This window comes from Haliotis cracherodii, unplaced genomic scaffold (genome assembly GCF_022045235.1).
Source record: "Haliotis cracherodii isolate W230 unplaced genomic scaffold, xgHalCrac1.p SCAF_5, whole genome shotgun sequence".
In the NCBI taxonomy this organism is placed as follows: Eukaryota; Metazoa; Mollusca; class Gastropoda; order Lepetellida; family Haliotidae; genus Haliotis; species Haliotis cracherodii.
In genome coordinates, this window is record NW_027266308.1 from 30,318,020 (window position 1) to 30,335,005 (window position 16,986).

Here is a 16,986-nt window from a genome sequence, read left to right on the forward strand (position 1 = left end):
CCAAGCTCAGGATATTGCTCATACACCATCATGATGACTTGATTAATATTTCTCCTTCCCAAATAACAAAGATTGTTTCGCCAAATGTTAGTTATTATGCATAATATCAGCATGACAATGACGTGAAAGGAGATGCAGAAAATGCTTCATACCTTTATCTTTTGAACTTCATCTGGTACAATTTCTTTTACACAAACTTTTCCATCAATTCTGAAACAAAACAGAAAGATAGACTCTAGGGAAAAACCATGCAGTCAGGTCACACACTTCAGTTGCTGACCTCAAAACACAACCTTTAATGTGGCATTCTAATTTAGTTCTACATACGCATTGATGATAATCACACACCTTACATAGCTATTGCCCCCGCAAATGGTTCTTGGCAACTGGCATTCTTCTTACCATGTTAATCCCACATTTTCTTTTACCTAAAGGTACACAAGATTATGTCAGTAGTTTTTTCTGACATGTTCTGAATTTTACCCGTCTCGGACGAGCAGACTCATGTCAAGTTGATTTGTTTTGTTCTGTTTGTTTCACACCACATTTCAGGATATTCCTGAGTATATAGCTATAATCAAGATAAGACGTCAGTCTGTAAACAATCATGTCTGCATCGATCCATACAATTGAGGTATGTCTAATGATGATATGTAATCAACCAGTTACTAAGCCTGGTCATCCGATCCATATAGTAGCTTCTTACGATATGCATAGATTGCTAGCGACCTCTATTCCTCCCCTGAATTCCCCAGGGTATATGATAACCCTGGTATTCCTGTTTTCATGGTTTTGCTTACAATTTCTTCTCCTCTATCAGACATTTCAAGTTGTGTCCACTCTTATCCTCCGTCTGGCCCGAGAAGCATCTGTCACTCACTGAAACAACAACGAAACTTCCTCAATTTTAGTGAAAAGTATAAAAAAACTAAAAAGCTAAATAATCATCGAAGAAAAGATGAGTCCTACCCCAGAAACAATGTCCATAAACATGATAAGCCTTCAGGTCCAACACATTTACCATACTTCCATAATAAGCCTGTGTTGAACCCTCTGGCATTAGCTTGCCATGCCACAGGAAGCTTATGTTCTGATTAAACATGGCAAAACAAGGAAACTATTACAGTTTTACTGTCAAACACCCCCTTCCATGTACAAAGTCCCAATTGTAAATTGTTATCCAAATACGGGAACTAAATATATTTCCTCTCTGTTCTAACCACAACGAAACGTATTGAAACTATACGCCAAATATTGTGTGAAGAAACGCACCTTTCTGACAGACTTTTAGCATAACAAAATGGATGTTCCGATTGAGCACTGAGTCAGGCATCGGTTACCTTCCCTTAGCGTCTTGTCTGTATAAATTTTCCCATAAAGTAAGGAACTGGGAGTTACCTCCCTTGTGTTATTTTTAGTCTTATAGTTTTGACAAACAGACAACTGTAGCATTTAAAAAAATACTTGTCAATCAGATGTTAATGAATAAGTATTTACATTTTGAATGTCTTAGGAAAGAAATGACACAATACGTCTATCAGGCCCCACAAATGGAATTGGGACTTGGAACTTTGCATTTCTATGTTAGGTACACATCATTGTGAACAGAGTCAGAGTCAAATTTGTTGCCATGGAAACAGGAAACATAAATATTTTTTAAATTCCTAATTAGAAAAAGGCACTACTTCAGCCCTTGATTTATACATGTACCAAGTTTGGATGAAAAATGTACAACAGTTTTTTTAGTTCTTCTCTGGAAACGACACCTACCTCCATTTCAGCTAAGAAACATCAAATTTTGAAAAATTCCTAAATAGCAATAGGTACGACTTCAGCTAATTGGTTATTACATGTACCAGGTTTGGATGAAAAGTCTTTCACAGTTTTCAAGTTGTGCTCCGGAAACGACACCTACCCCCAACCTTTGGTTTCCATGGAATGGAAATCAAGAAAAAGAAAAATGACAAAAACCTGCAAATAGCGAAAGGCACCATTTCTGAATCTGTTTGATATATCAGTTTTGTTGAAAGATATTGAATGGTTTTTGAGTTGTGCTCTGGAAACAAAATCCACTCTCTTATGAGACAAACTACAAATTGTTTCCATGGAAATGGAGAAAACTAAAAATGCCCCAAACCTGTAAATAGCAAAAGGCACCACCTCAGGGCCTGTTTGATATATCTGCCAATTGTTGTTGAAAAACACTGAACAGTTTTCCAGTATGCTCCAGATACGAAATTATGACGGACGGACGGACAGACGGACGGACGGACAGACAAAGCGTTGACTATATCCCCTGCATTATATGCCAGGGGGATAATAAAAATGTCTTTCTTCAATCAACATGATCAATAATTTATTTCAGATAAAACTGGAGTGGCAACATAAGTATTTATTATTATTAAATACAATAACAAATTCCCTTTACACAAAAATACTCAGGTGTGCACCCAAAATTAAATATGAATGAATAGGTCCATGTGTGAAACAATACAGGATTAACAACTGTTTGAGAATATTATCAATGCATAGATGTATTGGTGAATCGTGATAACCCCAGGAATTACTGGTAAGGCTTGCTTCATACTTGGCTTGCTTTGTCAATATTCATGGCACTCTATCCCCCAAACAAATGATATCTTGGAGCAGGAATAAAAACAAACAAAAACATTGGTGTGCAACAGGCAACGAAGTCCTCTTTCACCAATAACATCGCATTTATCTTTATAAATAAATTTTAACATGTTAAACATGTTAAACATGTCAAAGTGTTTTGTTTATTTCAAATGGTAACATCTCAACAATATTGTGTAAATTATTTTTGACAATGACAGACTACACCATGTAAACTGACTTGGAAATTCAAACACATGTCAACAAAGATGTAACACATTTCTAACACTAACAGGGCATTCTCTGCTATGCCTCCTTTAACAATTTTGGGGGTTACATGGTTTATTATGAGTATTGGACAGAGCAAGCCACATATTCCCATGGAATGATGTTGACATAAATATATCCAGATTCATGAGTGATAAACAGTGACCTTATTTTTGACAACTGTCAGACATTATTTATCATTTTAGTGGACAAAATGGTAAACATAAAATCATATATTTTATAATCTATTTTGATTTGGAAAATATGTCATAATCTGGAGCCATATGTATCATATTTATGATATGTGTGTGTGTCTTCATATTTAAACATGAATGCTTCAACAATGTCAACATTGTTCAAGATGATGTCATTTCTAAAAGGAAGGAAGGAAGGATATTACTGTTATGCCAGAAGGATTAACGATCTTCCTGTCAAACTGTAATTGTGTTTGTATGCAATTATCAAATGGTTGAATAGCTGCAGAAAGGAAACATTGTAAGCAAGATAATACGACACATTCAATAAATAGGGGGGGGGGGGGGTCTTAGAGACATACCTTTTTAAGTCAAGTCACTGCCATAAGACACAATTTTTTTAGGCTAAAGGAAAACAACACAATTATTTTCAGGACATTTAACATGTCGTTCTTTAAATCGCTTCTTCCTCTGAATATAGAATGGTAGGCCCCTACACATGCTAAGAACCTACTGATAGGGTGATAGGATGCAAGTCTTTTCCTTCACTTAATCATGTTAATAGGGACCTTTTTTTTAAATCATGCAAGGTGCAGGGACTTATCTGTGCTGGTCTGGGGCCATTATTCATCCTAAAGTCTGCAGCAAATGTCACAGTAAGTTCTCAATTCTGGTTGTTACCATGGTTATCGGCTGGTTCTAGTTGTTATGGACCTGTAGAATTGACTTGTATTTCACTGATAACAGGACCAATAAAGAGGAAGTAGTTTTGATAACTGCATTCAATGGAATATGAACTACAGTGTTTAAATACCTGTGAATCTAAGAAATTATGAACTTCACGAATTCACTATTGGTACACACAACTATCTATGTGCTTTCACAGGTCCTGCATTTCTGCTGAGGCCTCTTTTGCAAATGAAATAAGACATAGGTGAGGTATATTCATGCATTGTAATGTTGGTCATGAGACAGGATCATATATTTTGCATATATTTTGGGAGTTTTATTTGTTTAGCATTTACTGAATTAAATATTCAGTCAAGTATGTTTTAAACATTATATTTCACACTTCAACTTTCTTAATTCTGTTTCAGCTTACTGCATGAGTATTGCCACAGCCACAATCACTGAGTGCACTATCACACAATAGCCGGCCCAAGGGTGCCCCTTACTGCCCCTTTGTCTTAAACTTTGTAGCTTACTGTCTCCAGTTTAAAGGATTTGGTTTCACTACAGTTTATATGTCATATTTGAGGTTACTGCCAGTGTCAGTGTCATTCATGGACATTGTGCTATTCACATTTGGACAATTCTTTGTGTTTTAGTCTTTTGGACTTTTGGAATCGGTTCTAAAGGATAATCTCTTGGTGATGTTTTATAGTTTGTATGTATTCCTAGGATTTGTAGGGATACTGTGTTTATGCTGTCGATAGTTTGGCTGTTTTAGCATGTTGTAAATATCGGATAAATCATGGTAACTAGTTGTCTTGCTGTATGTTAACGCATAGTACAATGCATTACAAGTGTTATTATTTACGTAAGGTAAATAATTCAGTAAGTGTTAAGTGCAGGCCTCATATATCATTATTAAACTAAATCTTCAAGTAATATAAACATGATGAAGCTGATAAATGATAGTGTGAAGTATGAAAGTAATTATTATATTTTAGAAATATTTTAAGTTACTCAGCAGTGACATAATGCATCTGATTGTAGTAATATTGCTGCGATTTGATTGGTCCTCACACTATGTATATACTGTTGACACATGACATATAGACACAATTTTATGGATAACAACTTCTTTAATACTGTGAAAAGTGACGTTTCGGTATAGATCCTTATACGTTATATATTCATTTCTTTGTGGTGCAGATGTAGCTGTATTTTTAGTGCAGCGGTCAGTGTCTGGATTGATGAACCCAGGTTAACTATGTTTTCTATATATTTCTTATATATTGTCTATCAGTGTCTATTGTATGAAAACATGACAGTAAATGTATCATGTCATGTTTATGTTACTCTGCATATAACCTATATGATATGCCTAAATATAAGAATATATGCAGGTCAAAGTATGTTTGTGATAGAGCATTAGTTCTATTATACAGCGTTATCTATTAGGTATATATTTTGAATATGGTCAAATGTAATGAAATATTTGATGTCAGAGTTTTTTAATATTTTGTGTCTGTTCTCCATGTTATGAAGCAGTCTCGTTCTCAATGGAGCCCCCAATGAGGATTATGGCCTAGCAAGACAGACAGCTACATATTGACCTCATTGTCCCTTGTCCACTATTACATCATTCATGGAGACATTGTAACATACTCTTACACATGTGTGCGACATTTTTGTGATTTTAAATTATATAGACTTAAAAATATAAATAGTTTAAAATGTGCCTCAATCCTGTGTTTCATTTGAACTCTGTCAGTGGTTATGTGATCAGAGAAGATTTCAGTGTTCAGTAATTTGACAGTACAGACATTTCCGGACTTTGCATTATGCAGACTGTATGTAGTTATGTAACCAGGTTGTGTTGTGCCTGTATGCACAGACTGTTTACCATGTGCATCATCGGACATCATACTTAGTACTGTATATTCTGGCTTTTCTGAGCTCTATTGTATATATGCATATTGTGATAGGGCTGTGCCTACACGCACATACTGATCAACACGTGTTGTGATTTCATTTATGTGCATCAAATCCTCCAAGTGATCTATCATATCTTACACGCAATGTCATTGAATAAGCCAAGCTATTTTGAGAGTTTTCTATATTTGTTTACTAACTAGAGCCTACGGCGAGGCATTTTATATAGCAAGCGCTAGTTTATCATGTTTATGAAAGCAGTCCATGTTGAATGACACAACTCTAAAAATATTATACAGATTTTCTCGAATTCCAAAGTACAAGTACCTTTGGTTTGGCAGAAAAATTGGGATAAACAAATAATTTTGTTTGATGTACTGACTTTCTTAACATCAAAAGGGCTATACATGTTAATATTTCATTCAATACACAAATGTAAAACCAGACATTAAAGCTTCTGCTTTTCAATTGGACCTGCTATCAGTGAAATGTAAGTCACCTCTGCAAAGAAATAACATGACTTGGCTAATATTTTTTATCCATTTCCATACTCAATGGCTAAAACAATGTTCTTTTCAAATCTGTGCGAGCCCTGGAATAAATATGCTAAAGCTAAATACAGGAATACTGTTGATTGGAGATATATTCATTCATGTTAATCGATTGTAACTATTGGCCTTAAATGATGATACCTGTGACACATGTCACACAACTATTTAAACGTCTGACACTGTGAACCTGTGGTATTTACTAATGTTGGCATCAGCCCAAATCTCTCAAGTACCAGCTGAGCATACATGTTCCACATTCATAACAACAAAAAAGTGATCGGCAATTATGTCACGACTTGATCTAAGCTACCGCGCAAGATCATGACTCTGTTAATTAAAAATTAATAGCAACATCAGTGACAGATCTTAAAGAACCACTATTCAACACAACACACGAAGGAGCACCTGTTAAGATGCCAACTCGAATCGTCTTTCCTTCCCGCTCCGAATCTCCCGAACTCTCCGCCATCTTTCCGCCGAACTGTGTCACTTTTACTCTCTATCCAGTGTATAGTTATTAACTTTGGCATTAAATATTTCCCTGTGCAATTGGTTTTAATTTTTCATTACGTCATATGACTCATTTTACAAGAAAAGATTAGTATGAAACAATATCTATGCTTCCATTGGGAAAGATCTGCATAACTTGGTTCCACTGTTGTACGCGACACAAGTTTTGCGATTTTACCTTTCACCAGTTTAGCTAGACAGGATCCCAGTCAAAAAGATGCATTCCGGTTTGAGAGTATAGCCTACTGACGTAACGAGGCGGGAGTTGCGACATGCGCCACGCCCCCTTGCTGGCAGTGCAAAGTGTCAAATGACAGCTGATGATACTTGAGAGTGCACACACGCAATAAGCCAGAATATATTTTCATGCGTTTAATCGAATAATCTGTTCAAAGCTGCTTCATTGCAGACTTATATTGGCAAAAATGCCCTTTTGTGCCCAGGGCTAAATGAACCTGGCTTTGAAGACCACTATCTGTCACCGGTGTCATGGTTATGGAAATGGACTGTCAGTGAAAGACACGGGACAGTCATCTTATCTAGATTAACTACAGTCAAACAGACGCGTTCGGGGAGTACACCATGGCCGATCACGGTGTTATTATAGACGTCAACGCAGGAGAAAGTAGCACAGAGGGAGATTCTGGTATAGAAAACGGAAAAAATGACACCAGAAGCGAAAGAGACACTGTTGATAGTTCACCCAAGCAAGTTCACTTCGATGGCGATATATATGCACAGAAATCCACTCAAGAATCCGATGCAACTGTGAACGAGGAGGTAGCTTTCAAAATTCTTCACCACTTAATGTTCTGCATTGTTATAAGTGTACAAATCGAGGTGACATATATGTATGATATATGTATGTATAATTAGAATATTTGCACTCTATAATGCTTATGTGTACAAAGATAAGTAAGTTAAATTGTATTTTATGTATATTTCTATATTACATACAGAAATCACAAAGTATGTAATCTGATTAGAAATGAAGTGACAGCTGATCACAGATACAGTGATTATAATCAGTTCCATATTTTGTAGTTAACTCGATCAGATCTAAATTTAAACGTGGCTCAGGTATATGTTTTAAATTAGCATATGATGCATACATCACTGAATCATCTCTATTGTAGGGCTGGGATGAGTCCAAATTAACTAGTCGGGTACCCGACCCCCTGTTATCCAACCCTACCCGGATACCTGCTGTAGTTCTCAAGATTTGGCTACAAAATGTGCGATTGGGAACTGTTTTACTGGAGCCATGGCAAAACTATTAAGATACATGTGTAAAATATTTGGATCATGCATGCTCTGAACTTGATTGAAGCTTTATCATTATTCAAACATATAAAAGTAAGAAGAAATGCAAACATTTGTGACTTGTAGAGTAACCATGGAATTATTGTGAATTTTTGTCATTAAACAATATACGTATCTATGTATATCTCATGACTAAACACAGGTCCAGGTAGTCCTGTGGGTACCCGATTCCTACTCAGTATCCAGCCATCCTGGGTACCATAGTTACTACTCTATTTAATACTTGTTTATTTTTTTTCCCTCATAAAATAAGCCTGCAACTACATTTTTTATCCTAATAAATATGCATGGCAGTCATAACAATTTATGACTGTAAAATATAACAAAACCATGCAGAAGAATATAAAATTCCTAGACTGCTGATTCTATGAAGGGAAAGTTAATTAAAGTTTACATGCCCCATCTCCCCATGTCCCATCACCCTATGTCCCATCACCCCATGCCCCATCTCCCAATGCCCCATCACCCCATGCCCCATCTTCCCATGCCTCATCTCCCCATGCCCCATCACCCTATGTCCCATCACCCCATGCCCCATCTCCCCATAGCCCATCTCCCCATGCCCCATGCCCCAGCATCCCATCTCGCCATGCCCCAGCACCCTGTTCCCCATCTCCCCATGCCCCATGCCCCAGCATCCCATCTCGCCATGCCCCAGCACCCTGTTCCCCATCTCCCAATGCCCCATCACCCCATGCCCCATCTTCCCATGCCTCATCACCCCATGCCCCATCTCCCAATGCCCCATCACCCCATGCCCCATCTCCCCATAGCCCATCTCCCCATGCCCCATGCCCCAGCATCCCATCTCGCCATGCCCCAGCACCCTGTTCCCCATCTCCCCATGCCCCATGCCCCAGCATCCCATCTCGCCATGCCCCAGCACCCTGTTCCCCATCTCCCAATGCCCCATCACCCCATGCCCCATCTTCCCATGCCTCATCACCCCATGCCCCATCTCCCAATGCCCCATCACCCCATGCCCCATCTCCCCATGCCTCATCTCCGCATGCCCCATCACCCTATGTCCCTTCTCCCCATGCCCCATCTCCCCATGCCCCATCTCCCCGTGCCCCATCTCCCCATGCCCCATCTCCCCATGCCCCATCACCCCATGCCCAAGCACCCCATGCCCCATCTCCCAATGCCCCATCTCCCCATGCCCCATCACCCCATGCCCCATCTCCCCATGCCCCATCACCCCATGCCCCATCTCCCCAAGCCACAGCAACTTATGCCCCATCTCCCAATGCCCCATCTCCCAATGCCCCATCTCCCCATGCCCCATCACCCCATGCCCCAGCACCCCAAGCCACAGCAACCTATGCCCCATCTCCCAATGCCCCACCTCCCCATGCTCTATCTCCCAATGCCCCATCACCCCATGCCCCAGTATCCCATGCCCTAGCACCCCACACCCCAGCAACCCAAACCACAGCAACCCATGCCCCGTCTCCCTGTGCCCCAGCACCCCAAGCCACAGCACCCCAAACCCCATCTCCCCATGCCAAAGCACACCAATGCCCATCACCCCAAGCCACAACGCTTCATGCCAAGCACCCAAAGCAACAGCACCCCATGCCCCAGCACCCCAAGCCACAGTACCCGATGCCCCATCTCCCCATGCCACAGCAACCAATGCCCCATCTTCCCATGCCCCAGCATCACCTGCCCCATCACCCCAAATCACAGCACCACATCACCCCATCAGCCCACACCCCAGCACCCCAAGCCACAGCATCCCATGCCCCAGCACCCATGTCCAATCTCCCCATGTCCCATCTCCCCATGCCCCATCTCCCCATGTCCAGTCTCCCCATGCCTGAAAACCCCATGCCCCATCTCCCCATGCCCCATCACCCCATGCCCAAGCACCCCATCTCCCCATACCCAGCACCCCATGCCCAAGCACCCCATGCCCCAGCACCCCATGCCCCATCTCCCCATGCCCCATCTCCCCATGTCCCATCTCCCCATGCCCCATCTCCCCATGTCCAATCTCCCCATGCCTGAAAACCCCATGCCCCATCTCCCCATGCCCCATCACCCCATGCCCAAGCACCCCATCTCCCCATACCCAGCACCCCATGCCCAAGCACCCCATGCCCCATCTCCCAATGCCCCATCTCCCCATGCCCCATCTCCCAATGCCCCATCTCCCAATGCCCCATCTCCCCATGCCCCATCTCCCAATGCCCCATCTCCCAATGCCCCATCTCCCCATGCCCCATCTCCCCATGCCCCATCTCCCCATGCCCCATCACCCAATGCCCCATCTCCCTATGTACAATCACCCCATATCCCATCTCCCCATGCCCCATCACCCCATGCCCAGCATCCTAAGTCACAGCACCCCAAGCCACAGCATCCCATGCCCCAGTACTCCATGCCCCATCGCCCCAGCACTCAATGCCCCATCACCCCAAGCCCCAGCACATCAAACCCACAAATCCCATGCCTAAGCACCAAATGCCCCATCTCCCCATGCCCCATGCCCCATGTCCCATCTCCCTATGCCAAATCACCTCATGCCTCAGCACTCCACACCCCAGTACCCCAAGCCACAGCACCCCAAGCCCCATCTCCCCATGCCCAATCACCCCATGCCCCAGCACTCTACGCCCCAGCACTAAATGCCCCTGCACCCCAAGCCACAGCAACCCATGCCCTAGCACCCCTACCCACAGCATCCCATGCCCCAGCACCCCAAGCTGCAGCAACCCATGCCCAGCAACCCATGTCCAGCACCCTAAGCCACAGCACCCCAAACCACAGCACCCCATGGCCAACACCCTATGCCCCATCTCACCATGCCACAGCACCCTATGCCCCATCTCCCCCTGCCCCATCTCCTCATGTCCCATCACCCCATGCCCCGGCACACAAAGCCACAGCACCCCATGCCCAGCACCCCATGCCACACCACCCCAAGCCACACCACACCAAGCCCCAGGACCCCATGCCCCGTATCCCCATGCCCCATCTCCCCATGTCCCATCACCCCATGCCCCAGCACCTCATGCCCCATCTCCCCATCTAATCAAGTAGAAGTAATCAAGCAGCCAATGAGAAGGTAGTTAACATCATGATCTCATCTTTCAGCCAACCTTGCCCTTTTCCATATGCAAGCCCGGGAATCCCATTCAGAGTGCCAATTGTCCTATCACAAATTGCTTTTAAACATTGTAAATTGCCAAAGTCATTTACACAGCTGATAATGTATGCAAGAAGGTATCTTCACACACTTGATGCTTAAGGGGTCTCTCTTTGGCTACAATATTTACATCACAATTTTGTCGAAAACGACCTAGATTTCTCCTGTGGAAAGTTTAGAATGGCTAAAAAAGGGAAAGTTAAATACATTACAGACTTCTCAACGTTAGAAATTAGCATTAGTCCTATAGTCCTTGCCAAACTGCCCAATAGTTAAGGTATCATAAGGACAAGTAAAAATTTGGCATTTGTAAGGGTTTTACTATATGTTATCATTATAAGGACCAGCGAACTAAAACTGTTAGTTTCTATCACAGCTTATTTGCTGCAGAAAGGGGGTAAATATCAAAGATGACAGATTCAGTTGATTTTCATCAATCGCATTCTATCTCACCTTACAATATGAAGTCTAGATCTATGCTAGTAAGTATATTTTCATTCCCATGAAAGGAAAAGATACTACTCCCTTCCATGCCATAGGGCCACTTGTTCAAGCAAGTTTGTTTATCTGACAGCTCCAGAGGGGGGATTCAGCCCCCCCCCCCCCCCCCCATCCCGAAAAACAAATGTAGTATGTTGTAGGCAGTACCGACTGAGAGAAGATTCTTATATTTTGGACCCCTCCATTTCATCATTGCTGGATCCGCCCTTGGTAGGTCAGTCACGCAGCTGTTTGTGACCCAGTTGCACACAGGACAAGCATTACAGCATCTAGACTTTGACTGGAAATTGACACCAGGTAGAAGATCAATGTCTCCCTTTGAGTGTGGATTTTGTGATTTTTGAATGAGCCAGCAGTTGTAGGCTGTCGCCTTAATTCCAATAACCTGTAAGCTTTAATGTTATGTATGTTTTGTTGTACAAAGGAATCGGGAGATTCAGAAAATAATAGTGTATGACTTTTTGCTTTTTATGCCCATCTCTCCATATATTTCAGTATATAAAGAGGATTGTTTGACAGTAACCAAGGCACACAATTTTATTGTTCTAATCCGAATACTGAGAGGGGTGTTTGACAGTAGACAAAGCACACAATTCCATTGTTTTAATCGGTATATAGAGAGGCTTGTTTGATATTAAAACAGACACACAATTCCATTGTTTTAATCGGTATGTTGGGAGGGTTGTTTGATAGTAAATCAGGACAGAATTCCTTTTGTTTTATTTGGTATATAGAGTGGGTTGTTTGATAGTAAAACAGGACAGAATTCCTTTTGTTTTAATTGGTATATAGAGTGGCTTGTTTGATAGTAAAACAGACAATTCCATTGTTTCAATTGGCATGTTGAGAGGCTTGTTTGATAGTAAAACAGGCACACAATTATTTTTGTTTTACCGTATTTAGCATAATAAGCGCCCAGGGCAATCTCAAAATAAGAAATAGGGGGCTCTTCTTAGAATATAATTTTGGTGAAAGAGTTGAAAGATCGTAAATTTCGTGCTTTATGCTGATAGCCTGAAATGATACAAAAGAAAAGTCTGTGGGTATTATACAAGACAGATATATTTTTCCAGAACTTAATTGTCCATAATTAAGGGTGCCTATAACACACGAGTGCGTATTATACACAAATAAATAAGTCTTGTGTACATTGATCATTCGGAAGGGGTTAAACAGACACACAATTTCTTGTTTTTATCAGTATATAGAGAGTGGTGTTTGACAGTATAGCAGACACACAATTCCATTGTTTTCAGCAATATATATAGAGCGGTGTTTGACCGTGTCAGTATTAGCAGACACATAATTCCATTGTTTTAAAGGGGCACTTTTCTAAAGCAATTCCCCGGGACTGGTTGTAATGCCTTTGTTATTGTTTTTCCCCCGTGAATACCCGAATGATATAGCAGAAATCTAGACTAGTTCGAGACCTGTGCTCTGCCATTCGTAAGCGCATTTGTCACTTTTATTGATAGTATAAGGGCATATGGTCACATTGATCAACAAAATGAAAAACAGGAAATAATAAGGAAATGTAGGTATCTTTTTGGGTAGCATCAGTAATGTTGAAGAAGTTTATAAGTCACTTGCTTGGTAATTGTGTGATTTTCGTTTACACTATTTTCACGTGCAACACAAAGTAAATATTTCACCTGAGCATTGCTTATTTTATCGTGTTTATATTTTTACAGTCAAAATGTGCAGAATTTTCACATAGGAAATGTATTAAATGCCTAAATATTTAGTTATTTTACAAATTGACTGGAAAATATGTCCATCTGTCAACTTATCACTTAGGGTTTTTTTTAGGTGTTTCACATAGGTGTCAAGTCTCAAAGGTTAGCTGAGAAAGCCCACGTGACAACTATTTTCCTAATGTCTACGGTTCTTTAAAAAAATCCACTCAATTAGATAACAATGAGCAATCGATCACCGTATTATCGGTTAACCCTAAAATGGAACAAAGTTTGTTGTTATTACATCGGCACTTCACGCCATGATATGAGTGTATTCCCTTTGCTTTAGTAAACCAACACATGTTAGCACTTACTTTTGACATATCCATTGTGTGAGATAACAGTGATTAATCAATCAACATATTTGCTGTTGATCCTTTGATGGCTAGGTATGATCCATTGATTTACAAAAAAGGTAAATCAACTGATCTTTCATCTCTTGCTGGGCTGCCACGTGCATATTACATAACACACATTTCACCTCACTTCAAACCTGGACTTAGATGAATAATTACCCCAGACACAAGAAATGCCAAATGGGAACCTTCAGCAGGTAATCTGAGCGCCAAGTGAATGACGACAAATCAACATGTGTAGGGTTGTACCAGAAAACGCGGAGGACAAGGGAGTCGTAATCGTATTATCCACGCAATCCGAAATCCGAAAATGCTTTCACTTCAGGGAATTTTTTTTATTATTAAACTATGACCATCAGGGGTATTTCCAAATGATGACATCCGATGAGCTTCCGCCATTCTTGTTGTCTGTTTGTTTAGGCTAAAGAAATTAATAAACATGCGCCCTTTGATCTTCATAGATCACGGGTAACCAATCAGTGTTCAGAAATGCGTAAAACAAATATTGCCTCCAAGTTTATTTACGCGTCTTTACAGACGGTAGCCCAGTCTCTTGTCATGCTCAGTTGCTTTAGGGAGCAAATCGACTCACGGCAGCTAGTGAGCCCTAGTGGCCAGTGTCAGACAGCCAAGAAGAAGCCAGAGATTAGCGCCCCTTTGAGCAGTATATAGCGGTGTTTGACCATGAAAAGACAAAGAAATTCATTGTCTTATCAGTATTGAGAGGCTTGTTTGATAGTAGAACAGGCACACAATTTCGTTGTTTTAATCAGAACTTCAGTTTCTTGTAGTTGCACATTACTTAACCAGATTTACCATTTTTCATGAACTGAATTAACAATGATCTTTTAACAAGAGTATAGTTACATAATAGTGAATTAATAAATGCATTCTAGTTCACGATTAAAAATTTATGTCATGTGTTTATTAGCAAATGCTCAAGAACATTTTTTAGAAGAAGTATTGTTGAAGTATTATTTTTAATGATACATCATTTTGTTTTCAGAAATTGTTGCTTGCAGGGACACTTGTGTTAGATGCCAAACGTGGTCGGAATATGGAATTTAAAACTGACCACAATCATGTGAAGTAAGTAATTATGTACAGACTGAAGACTGATGGATACCTGGTATATATCCTGTTAATCTAAACCCTAATCTCGTTCAGTTTTCATTAATCTGAATATACCCTTGGGACAGTTGTTGAGGGGAACAAAATATTTCAGAATATACTAGGTCATTAAAATTTTAAAAAATCAGTTTTGGGGCCACTGGAACTTTGCAAATCATAAAACATTGTTTTACTCTAGACAGTCAACTCAATTCATACCAACAGGCAGCTACATACACAACTTTCTGCATTGATCTGTCCATCATTATTCAGGCTTGATATTCAACCTGTTTAAATGTGTGTGTGATATCTTTGCCTGTTTAATACTGTTAGTTAGCTACAACCAACACTGTTTATGACCCGTGAAGACCCTGGGTAGAATAGGTCTTCAGCAACCCATGCTTCCCATAAATGGCGACTTTACTTGTCATAAGAGGCGACCAACGGGATCGGGTGGTCAGGCACGCAGACTTGATTGATACATGTCATCTATCTCAATTGCGTGGATTAATGCTCATGATGTCATTCACTGGATTGTCTGGTCCAGACTCGATTATTAACAGACCGCCGTCATATAGCTGGAATATTGCTGAGTGCGGTGTTATATTAAGTAAGATGTTCATGAAATATGACATGTTAATAGTTAACTTTTGTAACTTGAAGTAAATAAAAGGATGTCTTTGTACAAAACCACCTTAGTGTTATGACTGTCCTAATACTTTATTCAGGTCTGGAGTTACAAACACCTTACCTCTAAGATCCCATTGTACAACGGCACTCTGAAGTATAAATATAAATTTGTAATATTGATGATAATATATTATTTGCCTATGTTTGTGACATTTCAGAGCGTATATATTGTACCACAAGTTCTACTTGCGATGGCTGCTGTACTTCTTCATCATCATTGACCTTGCCCTTGCCCTGGTAGAACACCCTGCTGTCCCTGGCTGGCTGGCGCCGTACTGGGTGAGAGTTAGGGCTGGGACAATACACCAACTGTGCGATCTGATACATATCACAATACCTTGCTCACGATTCGATACGTACCATGAATAGCATGTGCTCTTATCTGTGATGTGTGAGCCATCTTTTTCATAGACAGGATGGCCAAATAGTTGGCACACTAACGATTTACAGTTGGCAGTGTCATGTATGGCACAATGGGTGAAAATATTTACGTTTTCACTACTCATTTTCACTAGAAATTAGTGTTTGGTATGACATTTACTAAAGAATACATAAGGTAGGAATATTGATAATTTTTTCTAAGTGTGCGACTGTACTTGTATCGAGAAGTAAAAAATCGCAATCCATCTATGCATCGGTGTATCTTCCCACAAATATTGAAATATTGATATTAAAACCCACAGTGTCACTGAAGCACATCAACAGTATTGTGTTCCATTATGTCCATTAGAGCAAACAAACATTCTTCCAGGTGGGGATGGGATGAATCCAAATTTACTACCCGGGTACCCAAACCCATATCATCCTACCCTACAGGGTACCCACTGTGGGTACTCACCAAATGTCCAATTGGGAATTGTTTTACCTGAGCCCTGGTGAAAGCTATTCAGATACACTTGTAAAACAATCTGATCATGCATACACTGAAGTTGACTGAAACTTCGTCATTACTTGCTCAAACATAATAGTGAGAAGGAATGAGTGCACAGACACAAAGAAATGCGAACATTAGCGACTTTTTGTGTAACCCATAGAGTTTTATTGTGTTGTCATTAAACGATATATCACATGACTAACCACGTGGCCAGGTAGTCCTGTGGGTACCCGGGTCCTACTTAGGACCCACCTGACCCTAGTACCTGAGCTACCCATCCCAGCCCTACTTCCTGGGCCAGATTCCACAAACAGTTTCATACTCCCATACTCTAACATAGACTTTAATCAATCGTTGCTTATACTATTAACCTCGGGTTGATTTTTTCCAGGCTGCTGTGATATACATAAATATAAAACATTCACTCACTCATCCTCGCCTTTTAAAAAACATATATAATTCTTTCAGGGAGTCTAGATCCCAAATTTGAAAAATGTACATGGCAA

At 40.7% G+C, this 16,986-nt stretch overlaps 2 protein-coding genes across 3 annotated transcripts in view; one reads left to right on the forward strand and one right to left on the reverse strand.

Annotated features, from left to right (window-relative positions):
- LOC139442212 (gephyrin-like) overlaps positions 1 to 6,706 on the reverse strand; it is a 33,812-nt gene extending 27,106 nt beyond the window's left edge. For both annotated transcript variants that reach the window (XM_071222996.1, XM_071222995.1), the window contains exons 1-3: positions 6,632 to 6,706; positions 801 to 879; positions 153 to 210 (exon numbers count right to left, since the gene is read on the reverse strand). In XM_071222996.1, coding sequence (XP_071079097.1) covers positions 153 to 210; positions 801 to 879; positions 6,632 to 6,695 — 201 coding nt within the window. In that variant the 5' untranslated portion in view covers positions 6,696 to 6,706. The remainder of the gene's footprint in view (positions 1 to 152; positions 211 to 800; positions 880 to 6,631) is intronic.
- Positions 6,707 to 7,093: 387 nt separating this feature from the next.
- LOC139442946 (two pore calcium channel protein 1-like) overlaps positions 7,094 to 16,986 on the forward strand; it is a 31,825-nt gene continuing 21,932 nt past the window's right edge. Inside the window, exons 1-3 of the mRNA XM_071223871.1 lie at positions 7,094 to 7,516; positions 14,813 to 14,895; positions 15,765 to 15,885. Coding sequence (XP_071079972.1) covers positions 7,319 to 7,516; positions 14,813 to 14,895; positions 15,765 to 15,885 — 402 coding nt within the window. The 5' untranslated portion in view covers positions 7,094 to 7,318. The remainder of the gene's footprint in view (positions 7,517 to 14,812; positions 14,896 to 15,764; positions 15,886 to 16,986) is intronic.